General features: G+C 38.0%; 1 protein-coding gene across 12 annotated transcripts in view; it reads left to right on the plus strand.

Annotated features, from left to right (window-relative positions):
• Positions 1-14,106, plus strand: part of N4BP2 (NEDD4 binding protein 2) — an 81,603-nt gene that overhangs the window by 25,560 nt on the left and 41,937 nt on the right. For all 12 annotated transcript variants that reach the window (XM_036331936.1, XM_036331879.1, XM_036331898.1 and 9 more), the window contains 3 exons: positions 856-1,990; positions 3,934-4,058; positions 8,300-8,388. In XM_036331936.1, coding sequence (XP_036187829.1) covers positions 856-1,990; positions 3,934-4,058; positions 8,300-8,388 — 1,349 coding nt within the window. The remainder of the gene's footprint in view (positions 1-855; positions 1,991-3,933; positions 4,059-8,299; positions 8,389-14,106) is intronic.

The raw sequence follows: 14,106 nt of genomic DNA on the forward strand, positions 1-14,106 counted from the left end.
GGTACATGCCCTTGACTGGAATCGAACCCGGGACCCTCCAGTCTGCAGGCCGACGCTCCATCCACTGAGCCAAACGAGTCAGGGCAATATAATTATCTTTAATTGCCTCCATTAGACTGTAAAAAATCCTTACATTTTTTGTTAAATTATTTTTCACTTCCAGTTGACATACAATGTTATATTAATTTCAGGTGTACAGCATAGCAATTAGACATTTACATATGTTACAAGGTGATCACCCCAATAAGTCTAGTACCCATCTGGCATCATACATAATTACTATAATATGATTGACTATATTCCCTATGCTGTACTTCATATCCCAGTGACTGTCTTTATAACTGGCAATTTGTTTTTCTTAATCTGCAAAATTCCTTTAAATGTAGTAAAACAATGTCTTACTCATCTTTGTACAAAGTATGTCTGATATGTAGGTAGTGCCTGCTCTTATATATTTTTTTATTAAGTGAAATTCATAGCATGGATCACATATTCAAATTAGAGTTACTAGAAGAGTACTTTAAAGACTTACTATTTAAAAGGCCATGCAGTAGGTAAGTATTTTTGAGTAGATCAACTGGTTTTAGGATTTTTAGAAATAATCCTAGTACATACAATTACAGATCTTTTTTACATTTACTCAGTAAATTCATCAGAGAATATCTACTTGATGGCAGTTTATTAGCCTAATTTGTTACTGTTTGTAAGTAACAACATTGCATATCTCCATCTTTCTTTATATTCCATTCAATGCAAAAGTCAGTATAATTATATGGAAGTTTTAATCTTTCTATTTTAATATTTTCAGTACATGTATGTATATATTTTATTGTTATTGTTCTTATTGTTGTGCAGTTGATAATGCCATGGATTGTCTATTAGAATTATCTGCCACTGATACCAAGATAGAAGAATCATCTTCAAAAAGCATCATTGCTTCTGAGAACCAAGTAAGTGCAGCAGTAAATGAAATAATGGAAAAGTGTGCGCCGGAAGAAGAGAGTGAAGATTCAAAAATGGATTCATTCTTGGACATGCAGTTAACTGAAGACTTGGATTCCTTAATACAGAATGCTTTTGAGAAATTGAACTCTTCTCCTGATGGCCAAGTATGCTCATTTTTGCCTTTGCAAGATGTTAATAGTTTTAGTGACCGGAGTGCGTTCATAAATTCAGATTCAAGTGGTATGACTTCCATGCTTTCTACACAAAATACGGATTTGAACAATGAAAATTTAGAGACTTCTGCCTCTACTTTAAGTTCAAACCCCTTAACTTCACAGTCAGTTTCAAATGAGCCCGGAAGTTTTATAAAGGATGACACATTGGAAGATTCTCTTCTCAATAGTTCTTTAAATGTAGCAGATGACACTGCGGTGGGTTGTAGCAGTCTCAATCAAAAAGAGAATGATCTTTTAGAGTCTGAGTGTGCTGAGACTCAGTTCTCTCAAGCCCCTGTAGATTTGGATGCCAGTGAACCTCAGGCTCCTTCAAACTGTACTGTGCAAAATCCAGGGCTTGGTTTACTAGGTACAGGTGGGAATCAGAAATCTACTTCTATCCCTGATGTGTTTGTACCTTCAGAAGAATTCAGTTTCAAGCCACACAAGCATAATGAATTGCCATCAAAGGGGAAGGATGTGAATTACTGTCCAGTGCTTGCCCCTATTCCTCTGTTGCTGCCTCCTCCACCTCCACCAATATGGAATCCAATGATTCCTGCTTTTGACCTCTTTCAAGGAAACCACGGCTTTGTAGCTCCTGTTGTTACGACAGCTGCACACTGGAGACCTGTCAACTATACGTTTCCATCCCCAGTTATTTCTCACCCTTCCCCAACAACGATATGGAGAAATAAAGAGGGAACAAGTGCTTATCAGGTGCAAGAAACTCCAGTTTCTCAGGTTGTAAGAAAGAAGACGTCTTATGTTGGACTAGTTCTTGTTCTTCTCAGAGGACTTCCAGGATCAGGAAAATCTTTTTTGGCAAGGTATGGGGTTTAATTGAATTTTAAGAACTATAGTGCATGAACCTGAAGATTTGTAATTGAGTATGAATATGTGCTTTTGCTTAATAGAAATGTTTTGTAACCCCTAAAATGTTTTCTTTCTACTGATTTTTTCTGACTTTGTGGCTAATTCCACTGTTTCACCAGCATAGAAAAAAAAAGGTAATTCCAAGATTGTGAGTTTGTGAAATCAACAGAGATAGCTTTATGTGAAAGAAAACTAATTTGAGTGGGAGAAGGATGAGTTCATCTTTGATTAGAGAGTTAAAGAACCATAATCGATAAGGAAATCTTAAGTACAAGAATTCTACTTGTAATTGGAAATTTGGGATTGTAGCATTTTGTTAAGTAATGCTTTCAGAAATGTGTGATTTGAAGGAAGAGAGCATAGGATGAGTCACTGATTTAATGACAACAATAATACATTTTAACCCAATATTAAGGATATTGAAGTCAGTTTTGATGTTACATTTTATGAAAGAGATTGGGATGAAAGATGGTAACTTAAAAGGTAATGGAACTACCCTGGCCGGGTGGCTCAGTTGGAGTGTCGTCCCCATACACCAAAAAGGTTCGATTCCTGCTCAGGGCACATACCCAGATTATGGGTTCGATTCCTTGTCAGGGCGTGTGCAGGAGGCACCCTATCAGTGTTTCTTGCTCACACCTGTTTCTCTCACTTTTTCTTTCTCCCTTCCTCTCTCTCTGAAATCAATAAAAACATATTCTTCCATGAAGATTTTATCTTTTTTTCTTTTTTATTCTTTTTGTTTTGTTCTGTTTTTTGTCTTCCATGAAGATTTAAAAAAAAATGGTAGTAGAACTATGATACAGGTTAGATTTCAGGGGCCTTGGAGCAAAAGGCAGCTGCAGTGAGAAAATGGAGAGAGAAAGAAGCACTTTTCACAAAGTAGGAACTTACTAATATTCTTTTGCCTTTTAAAAAAGTTTTTATTTATTGATTTTTAGAGAGAAATGTTGATTTGTTGTTCCCTTTATTTATGCATTCATTGGTTGATTGTTGTGTTCCCTAAACTGGGGATTGAACAGCAACCTTGGGATGATACCCTAACCAACTGAGCTGTGTGGCCAAGGCCTAATATTTTTTTTGAATGAGTAGAGAGTAATAACGGGGAAGTTCAGAGACATAGAAGCTGAATTTTCTCAGAATAGTATACAGTATTAAATTAGTGTGCAAACCCAAGGAAATGAGGGGTAAAAAAGGCTTTTGGATTTATTGGAAAGAAGCTCATGAATGGCTATCTTAAAAACAATTTTGTTTCACTGTAAAGGTAGAGGACAGAAGGGTTAAAGAAGCATTGATGATACAGCAGTTAAGGAAAGGAAAGAAGTTGGTTAATAGTTGAATGGGGTTCTTAAAGTGTGGTGAAAAATTTTAAAGATAGCTGAAATTTATGCATGTTTAAAGGGAAAGAAGTATTAGAGAAGGGGAAACTTAAGAGATAAAAGGATAAATGTACAGTCTCAGAAGGTGGGGAGATCAAGTGAGCAATCACTAGCATGTAAGTTCCATGAATGCAAGAGTTTTTATCTTTTTTGTTCACTGATATATGCTCAGTGCTTACAACAGTGTCTGGCACTTAGTAGATGCTAATAAAAATTAAATTCAAAAGACATTTTAGCTTTACATATACTGTACTTACACATATTTTAAAGGAGAGAATAGTGATACTTTCAGTGGATTTTCTTTGTTTAGTTTTTGCATGTATTTCAATTATGTAGAAGATAAATTCCAAAATCTGGGAATAGAGATGTCAGAAACCCCTCCCAAATTATTTTAGCTTTGTATAATTTAACAGATTAAATTAGTTATCTATTGTTATATTTTTGGATGTTCTTGGCACACTAAATTTATAGAGATAATTTAGAAGAAAAATTAATGAAGATCCATTTATCATTTACAGGACTTTGCAAGAGGATAATCCGAGTGGAGTCATTCTTAGTACTGATGATTATTTTTACATAAATGGACAGTACCAGTTTGATGTAAAGTACTTAGGAGAAGCACATGAATGGAACCAGAATCGTGGTAAGATTAGACATCAGAATCCAGAGAATATTAAGAGTAGAAAAAATTCTCTTAGTATTTGTGTTTTGAGAGACATCCAACTTTTAAAAAGTTGTTTAACTTTAATTTATAACTAGATATATAACAAATATGTCTAGTTATAACTGTCACTATTTTTGTGTTACAGTTGTCTGCTATGCTCTGGTTCCTGTTTCCTAAAATGGAATTTGCATTGTTAATAACCAGTCTTTCCTGGTTTGGTATAATTTTTATGGAGGATAGTGTAAGAGTAAAAATGGCTATCCTCAAACTGAAACTGCAGGGAGATCATAGGTAAAACTTTCATTTCTTTCTTATTGCAGTGCAACTATCTATTCACTGGAGATGGTTTATCATGAAGTGGTTAGTTACATGATAGTTTAAATTTCATATAGGAAATTCATAGTAAGTAATATAAACAGCCCTGTCGGGTGACTTGGTTGGTTGGAGCATTGTCCCATACACCAGAAAAGTTGTGGGTTCGATTCCCGATTGGGGCACACACCTAGGTTGTGGGTTCGATCCCTGGTTGGGGTGCATATGGGAGGCAACCGATAGATGTTTCTCTCTCACATTGATGTTTCTCTTTCTCCTTTCCTTTCTGAAATCAATCAGTATATCCTTGAGCAAGGATTAAAAAAAAAAAGACATAGACAATATTTTACTTAAATTTTCTTTTATGGTAAATGCACTATGAAGGAGATACTTGAGTTTACTATCTTCAGATGTTAAATTTTTCTGTACTTCTTGAACTAAATACAGGGGTGGACAAAAATAGGTTTACAGTTGTGAGTACACAGAACATACTTTATTTTTGTATTATTATTAATATTGTATTATTTTCCATGCAAACAACTGTAAACCTCCTTTTGCTCCACCCTTGATTAAAGTGAGAACTTAAGAATATGAAAATACCAACATAATTAGAAGTAAAGGAAACAGTATGATGTGGTGAAGAGCAGTCTTGGATTTGGCAGTTACTAGTTGTACGATATTGTGGAAGTTATCTATGCTCTCTAAGCCCCACCTGTGTCTTCACCGGTAAATACCCAGGATTGTTGTAAAGGTTAGATGAGAATGAAAAATGCTTAAATAGCAGAACTCTTTTTTAAACAACTTTATTGAGATATAATTCACATGGTGTTTAGTGTAGTCAGAGTTATACGGCACTCACCACAATCAATTTTAGAAGATTTTTATCACTTTAAGAAGATCCTGTACCCCTTGGTAGCCACTCCTCATTTCTTTTCAACCCCTCACAGCCTAGGCAACCATCAGCCTACTCTCTGTTTCTATATATTTGCTTATTCAGGATATTTCATATAAATGGAATCATATGATATGTGGTCTTGTGTGTCTGGCTCCTTTCAGTTAGCACAGTTTGTTGTTGTTAATCCTAACGAGGATATTTTTTCCATTTTAGAGAGAGTAGAAGGGAGGGGGATAAGAGAGAGTGAGAGGAAGAGAGAGAGAGAGAGAGGGAAACATTCATGTGAGAGAGACACATTGATTGTTTGCCTCCCGCACAAGTCCCAACCGGACTGGGGATCCAACCTGCAATCCAGGTAGCTATCCTTGCCCGGGAATGGAACCCACAACCCTTCAGTGTGCAGGCTGACGTTCTAACCACTGAGCACACTATGAGGTCTAGTATAATGTTTTCAAGATTCATTCCTTCTTATGGCTGAATAATATTCCATTGCATAGATATGGTACATTTTATTTATTTACTTAGTTGTTGAACATTTGGGTTGTTTCCACCTTTTGGCTATTATGAATAATGTTGCTATAAACTTACATGTGTATGTCTAACATTTTTAGGAACTGCCAAGCTGTTTTCCAAAGTAACTGCACAATTTTACATTCCCCTGTAGTTGTGAGTAGTAGTTCCAAATTTCCCACATCATCACCAACACATTATTATCTGTCTTTTTGATTGTAGCTGTCCTGGTGGCTGTGAAGGGGTATGTCATTGTGGTTTTGATTTGCATTTCCCCATTGGCTGATGATGTGTTTATTGGCCATTTGTTTATCTGCTTTGAAGAGCTGTCTGTTCAAGTCTTTTGCATTTTTAAATTGGATTATTTGTCTTTTCATTATTGAGTTGTAAGAAAGTATACAGAACTTTTAAAACTTTGCAAATAATTCCCTTATAAGGCGTATTTATTATGGTTCATTACTAATTCCCTGAGTCGTGTAATTTCTTGGGAAAAAAGGTAGTTTTATAAAAAATCGCTTATACAACAGTGTATGATAATGTTTACTTTATTTCAAAGCTTTACATTTTAGATTGTGAGTGTTTGTTTCTATTTTTTGTTTTAAAACTTTGTTTTGGAATAATTTTAGATTTATGGAAAGGTTGCAAAGGCAGTATAGAGTTTCTATATGCATACCATTCACCCATTTTCTCCTAACGTTAACATCTGATATAACCATGGCACCTTTCTCAAGACTAAGAAGTTAACAGTGGTACTGAAAAGGGTTTCTGAACTCACTTCCAACGTGTGCGTGCATGTGTGTGTGTGTGTGTGTGTGTGTGTGTGTGTGTGTGTGTGTAGGTGTATGTGTGTAGGCTAACAATAAGCAATTGTTGGGCTCCCCAGGTGCCCAAGAATTCACCTCAATTCTGACACTATTTACCCAGAGATAGACTCACATTCCACACGTAAAAGACTCAGTCTCACAAGACTGCCCTTCACTTTAAATGCCAGTTGAAAGCTTGGGTTGTTACCTGTGCTTCTGACCTATGGGCTACAAATTAGAAGTCCCAGTGATCCCCCCTCTTTAGGTTTGATTAATTTGCACGACTGTCTCACAGAACTCAGGAAAACCTGTGTGCTTACAGGTTTATCAATTTATTAAAAAAAGATATAACTCAGGAATAGCCAGGTGAAGAGATCCACTGGGCAAGGTATGGGGAGAAGGCATGGAATGTCTATGCAGTTGAGTCCAGGCTCACCACTCTCCCAGTACCCTTAGGTGTTCACCAACCTGGAAGTTCTACAAACAGTCGTTTTGGGTTTTTATGGAGGCTCCATTACATAGGCATGATTGAGTAAATCATTGGTCACAGGTGGTTGAACTCAATTTTCATCTTCTCTCTCCAACCCCAAGGCTGTAAGTTCCAACCTTCTAAGCGCCAATTAGCTCCACTGAAAACCAGTCCCCGTCCTTAGGTGCTTTTCAGAAATCACTTTATTAACATAAGAAACATCTTTAAGCTTTCATCACTTAGGAAATTACAACAGTTTTGGGAGATCTTTGCCAGAAACAGGATGAAGACCAAATATCTATTTTTTATTATATGTGACTAGAGGCCTGGTGCACGAAATTCATGCATAGGTAGGGTCCCTAGGCCTGGCGGGTGATCAGGGCCGATTGGTGCCTTCTGGCTGCTGGCCGGGGCCTTCCTTCATTCCGCGCTGCCCCCCTGGTGGTCAGTGCACATCATAGCGAGTGATCAAACTCCCAGTCTCCCAGTCGAACACCCGAGGGGACAGTTTTGCATATTAGGCTTTTATATAGATAGATAATATCACAGGTACATTACTGTTAAATAAAATCCATACTTTATTTGGATTTTAGTTTTTGTACAAAAGTGTTTTTGTTTGAGAATCTTATCCAGGATACCTTGTTGCATTTAGTGTATTTTTAATGATAGCTTTTTAAAAATTTATGCTGCTAATACATGTGACACACATGTAAAACTTAGATCATATAGTTTTTAAAAAAATATATTTTATTGATTTTTTACAGAGAGGAAGGGAGAGGGATTGAGAGTTAGAAACATGTTAGAAACATTGATGAGAGAGAAACATCGATCAGCTGCCTCCTGCACACCTCCTACTGGGGATGTGCCTGCAACCAAGGTACATGCCCTTGACCGGAATCGAACCTGGGACCCTTCAGTCTGCAGGCCAACGCTTTATCCACTGAGTCAAACTGGTTAGGGCGATACAGTTTTTATTTAATAATTTTCTCTGATTATAACTTTAGTGTTTATTATTCAATGTTTACCTGCATTTTAATTTTTTGTGCACTCAAAAGTGATATTTAGAAGTAGAGTTGTAAGTAAAATTAGCACATAACTGTGACTTTCAAATTATGAAAGCAATTATGAAACCTCTGTTATATCATTCAACACACTTTTTATCAGATTTTTAAAATACCAAGTTCATACTTAATATTGTTATTAAAAATGATTTTCTGTTTGTGTTTTTCAGCAAAAGAAGCATTTGAAAAGAAGATATCTCCTATAATAATAGATAATACAAACCTACAGGCATGGGAAATGAAGCCATATGTTGCTTTGGTTTGTACCTTATATTGTCATATGTTTATAATAGTGGGTTTCAAATTATTGGGGATGTTAATTACATAAATGAATCTTAAAGCAGTCCATGGACTGTCTGTAACTGAGGTTTCTCTGGTCTTAAGCAAAATGAGGAAAACAGAATAATTTTTTTCATAAAGCTAAATTTTTTCAATTTTCAACTTCTGAGATTCAATTTTTAAATTCAAAGATTGTATTTTTGTTGTTAATGAGGATATTTTTCCATTGAATTTTAGAGAGAGTGGAAGGGAGGGGGAGGGACAGAGAGAGAGAAGCATTAATGTGAGAGATACACATCTATTAGTTGCCTCCCGCACACACCCCGACCAGGGCTGGTAATCAAGCCTGCAAATGTGGTACATGCCCTTGACCAGAATTGAACCCGGGCCCCTTCGGTCTGCAGGCTAAATACTTTTTCTTATTGCTCTTATTTGGCAGAATCAAAATTTGGTTGTCCTTTGTTATTCCCCAAATTTCTTTTGAAATTTTGCTAGTCTGAGAAATTCAGAGTTTTGTAAACTCCTCTTTTCAGTTCTCTAAATTTGCCAGATTCCTTTTTGCCCAGCTTTGATGTCACTTTTTTCAGGAAGTTAGCATTCATTAACTTACTAAAAAGCTGAGTTGGTAATCTTTCTGCTTTCATGGCACCCTGGCTTACCTCTGTTATATCATTAAACACACTTTTTATCAGTATGCCATGGGTTGGGTAACTTACAAAACGCCAGATAGTAAACATTTTAGGTTTTGCAGGCCATGTACTGTCTCTAGTGCATATTCTTTTTTTTCCTTATCTTTCTAAACTTTTTTTCTTTTTACATGTTTTTATTGATTTCAGAGAGGAAGGGAGAGGGAGTGGGAGAGAGAAATAGAAACATCAATGGCGAGAGAGAATCATTGATAGGCTGCCTCCTGCACGCCCCACATTGGGGATTAAGCCCGCAACCCGGGCATGTGCCCTCACTGGGAATTGAACCCGGGATTCTTCAGTCCACAGTCCGATGCTCTATTCACTGAGTCATACCGGCTAGGGCAGTGGTCAGCAAACTGCGGCTCGCGAGCCACATGTGGCTCTTTGGCCCCTTGAGTGTGGCTCTTCCACAAAATACCATGTGTGGGCGCACACTTACAGTGCGATTGAAACTTCGTGGCCCATGTGCAGAAGTCAGTATTTTCCACCACTAGACTAGGGCAAACTTTTTTTTTAATCCTCACCTGAGGATATATTTTCCATTGATTTTTAGAGAGAGTGGAAGAAAGAGGGAAAGACAGAGAGAAATATTGATGTGAGAGAAACACATCGATTGGTTGACTCCTGCAAGCTCCCCAACTAGGGCCCAGGCTGGGGAGGAGCTTGCAACTGCAACTGAGGTATGTGCTCTTGACTGGAATTGAACCCGGGACCCTTTGGTCAGCAGGCCGATGCTCTATCCACTGAGCCAAACCGGCTAGGGCTCTTAACAAACTTTTAAAGATCGTAGACTGTACAAATAAATATTGGCTGGTGAGCTGAATTTGGCCCTAGGCCACCTCTATTTTCTTGAGGGTGGGACTGTTTTTGAATTACTAAGGTATAGCACTATGGTTGGCATATAGTAAATACTCATTCCTTGAGTAAATTGATGAATGAAGCTTTTGTGAGTATTGTTTGGTTATTCCCCCAAGATTAGCACATGACTGGCACATAAAAGCTCAGTTTATGTTTTTTTGTGTGAATGAATGTCATCCTTCCTCTTTCGTCCTCAACACATCTATCCTCTACTTCCTTTTCTGTGTATAGTGCACTTGTCCTATTTTGAAGGTGTGATTCTTCACCTTTCTGAAGAAAATTGTGTCCTTTGAAAGCCAATGTGATTTTACTTTTGTGCAGAGGTCATAGAGGAAACAAAGACTCCATTTTAATCTAGTGGGAACTGAGATTTGCTTTGCTTTCTGGCTTTAGGAGTTTCTAATTTCTACATTAATATATTCACCATAAGGTCATGCTTTCCCCGTTAACTTTACTTGGCTTTTTGGTGTCATCTGAGAAAGTTCTTTAACACTTTGTTTTCCTACTTAGAAAATAAAAGCAGCCTCAAATTACTGTGTTTCTGATTTTCATTTAGCCTTCAGCCTTCTATAACATTTTCTTTTTCCTTTTTTCTTATATAGTAATTGAAAATTTTTCAAAATTGATTCCTTAGTTCTCCCAATGCAGAAGTACAAAGGATTCCTGCTTATCGTAGAGTACCTACTCATTTTCCTTTACAAAGACGTAAACAGGAATTGTAATTTTTTGCTTCTTTTAGTTGCAAGATAATGAGAGCTGTGGAAGAGTTGGGTGATAACCACCTATTACCACCTTTTTTTTGTTTTCTTGTTAATCATCACCTGAGGATAGCATTTTTTCCATTGGTTTCTTTAGAGAGAGTGGAAGGGACGGAGGGTAGGAAAGTGGGGATTGAACCTGCAACCCAGGTACATGCCCTTGATCGGGAATTGAACCTGTTACCCTTTGGTCCGTGGGCCAACACTCTAGCCTCTGAGCCAAACCGGCCAGGGCTCTATTACCGTCTTGACTGTCATTTACAAAAGTAGCTAGGTAGTGAGGTGGAGATAAGTGAGTAGTCAAGTATACTTAGTAGTAATTGGCAAATGTACTACTTTGTCTTAAGTATATATGTATAACTTCCCTTGTAGGCTATCATATAACTTGATATAAGTCATTCAGAATCCTCTCAAGTAATAATACATTATTAAGATTTTCCTATTGATATGGGACTTGGAAACATCTTTAAATTTATAGTCTTTACTTTTTTTCTGTTTATGTGCATTTAAAATTAATTTGATCCTAAGAGCTACATGACATCCCTTTAGGCAGTTAGAGACCCAGGCTGTTGCCAGGCCCTGAATGAGTTGTATGAAATTTGGTGCTGAGGTGAGGAAATGAAAGTAAGTAGGCTCATTGTAGGATATTATGTCTTCTGCCTCATTGTCTGGGTTGACTTTGGGCTTTTCTGTCAATAACGACAGACAGTAGCATTGACCACTTTTGGCATCTTGTCACAAAACTGAGGGTATCAGTAGTGGGAGACGAGGTCAGAGATGTAATGGTGGTTGGGGAGATGGTAGGGCAGATTATGAAAGGGCTTATAGATCACTGTAGGACTTTGGATTTTACTTTGAGTGATATGGAAGATGTATTAGTCTGCTCGGGCTGCCATAACAAAATACCACAGACTGGATGGCTTAAACAACAGAAATTTATTTTCTCACAGTTCTGGAGGATAGAAGTCCCAGATTAAGGTCTGGCAGGGTTGGTTTCTGGTGAGACTTCTCTTCCTGGCTTCCTGGTGGCCATCTTCTTGCTGCGTTCTCACATGATGGAGAGAGTGAGAGTTATTTAGTGTCTCTTCTTTTTTGTTGTTGTTGTTAATCCTTACTTGAGGATATTTTTTCCATTGATTTTTAGAGAGAGTGAAAGGGAGGAAGCTGGGGGGGGGGTGGGGCAGGAGAGAGAGAGAGAGAGAGAGAGAGAGAGAGAGAGAGAGAGAGAAGCAACAATGTGAGAGGGACACAATGATTGGTTGCCTCCCGTTCCATCCCGGAAATCGAACCTGCAACCCAGATATGAATCCATGACCCTTTGGCACGCAGATTGACACTATTCACTTAGCCACACGGGCCAGGGCTAGTGTCTCATAAGGATCAGTGCCCACCATTATGACCTCATTTAACCATACTTATCTCCTTAAAGGCCATATCTCCTGATATAGTCACCTGGTGGGATTTGGGTTTCCACATATGGGGTTTAAAGGGACACCAACATTCAGTCCATAATAGGGTTTTGATCAGAGTAGTGACATGGTAGTACTGTGTTGAGAATAGACTTTGAGGGGAGGGGGGCGGTGGCAAGGATGGAAGCAGGGAGACTAGCTAGAAGGCTATAGCAACAAAGAGCAGGTGGCTCAGACCAACATGGTAGCAGTGAAGGTGCCAGTGAGTAGAGTAGTGATTAGATTCTAGATATTTTGAAAGTAGAGCCAACTGAATTTCTTGTTGAATTGATGTGGATGTGAAAGAGAGCAGCTGGGTATGACGAGAGCCATTAAGGTTGGTTTTTGGCCTGTGTACTGGAGCTTGTCATCAGCTGCAGTGGAGAAGGGTTCAGGTAGAATAGGTTTGAGGTGAGTGTATGTAGGGTAATAGTTTTAGAAAGTTGAGATTTGCATATGTTAAGTTTGCTGAATAGATAATTGGATCTATAAGTTTGGAGTTCAAAAATGGATAACAAATTTTGTATTGATTTTTTTCCATTGATTTTTAGAGAAAGTAGAAGGGAGGGGGAGAGACAAAGAGAAACATCGATGTGAGAGACATCTTTTTATAGGCTAAAGGTATATATTTGAGAGTCATTACTATATGCACTGAGCCAGACCAGCTAGGGCGAGAGTCATTACCATATGGATGATATTTAAAGCCAATGAATGGAGTGATATTATTGAGGAATTGAATGTAGATCGGAGTAGAGGAGCAAGGACTAAGTCTGAGGCATTCCATTGTGAGAAGAGGTCTGGGTGGAAAGGAGGGACTAGCACAAAAGACAGAACACTCAGTGGGGTAGGAGGAAAAGCATTAGTTGTAGTGAAAAGTGTAAGAAGAGAGTGATGAGTGGTGACAGCTGCTGAGGATCAAGTAGGAGAGAGCTGAGAATTAACCATAGCATTTTTTCTTTTTTAAAAAAAAATTTTTTTTAAATGTATTTTTATTGATTTCAGAGAGGAAGGGAGAAGGGGAGAGAGTTAGAAACATCAATGATGTGAGAGAATCACTGATTGGTTGCCTCCTACACGCCCCCCACTGGGGATCTAACCCGCAACCCAGGCATGTGCCCTTGGCCAGAATCGAACCTGGGACCCTTCAGTCCGCAGGCCGACGCTCTAGCCACTGAGCCAAGCCAGCTAGGGCACCATAGCATTTTTTTTCAATGTGTAAGTAATTCATAGTCTTGGTGCTCAGTTAAAGTGGAATAGCCAATGGAAGTGGGTTTACGAGCCTAGGAGAGAAATTGGAGTCAGAGAATATAGTAATTATTTTGAGACATTTTCCTACAAAAAAGAGCAGGACAATAAAAGGAGATAGCTGGCAGGGGAAGTGAGATGAAGAGTAAGATGGGAAAAAACTGAATGTGATGGGATTGATTCAAGAAGGAGGGAACAATTGCCAAAACCGGTTTGGCTCAGTGGATAGAGCGTTGGTCTGCGGACTGAAAGGTCCCAGGTTCGATTCCGGTCAAGGGCATGTACCTGGGTTGCAGGCATATCCCCAGTAGGAGATGTGCAGGAGGCAGCTGATCGATGTTTCTCTCTCATCGATGTTTCTAACTCTCTATCTCTCTCCCTTCCTCTCTGTAAAAAATCAATAAAATATATTTACAAAAAAAAAAAAAAAAAAAAAAAAAAAAAGAAGGAGGGAACAATTAATGTTGCCTTAGAAAGAGGGAAGAATTGCTGAAATCAGTTATCCTTGAGATGGAGAGAAGAGATGGATCTAGTTAGTGCACAAGTGTAGGATTTGGCTTTTTAGATTACAGTCAGAGTTTCAAAAAATAGAATGAGATATTTTAAATAGTTTTGAAATTATAAAAGTCATGCATGTATATGGTAATATTCAAACCATAAAGAAGAATGCTTACAATCTTACTCCTTTGAGTTAGATGCT

Source organism: Myotis myotis, unplaced genomic scaffold (genome assembly GCF_014108235.1).
Source record: "Myotis myotis isolate mMyoMyo1 unplaced genomic scaffold, mMyoMyo1.p scaffold_m19_p_1, whole genome shotgun sequence".
NCBI classification, from domain to species: Eukaryota; Metazoa; Chordata; class Mammalia; order Chiroptera; family Vespertilionidae; genus Myotis; species Myotis myotis.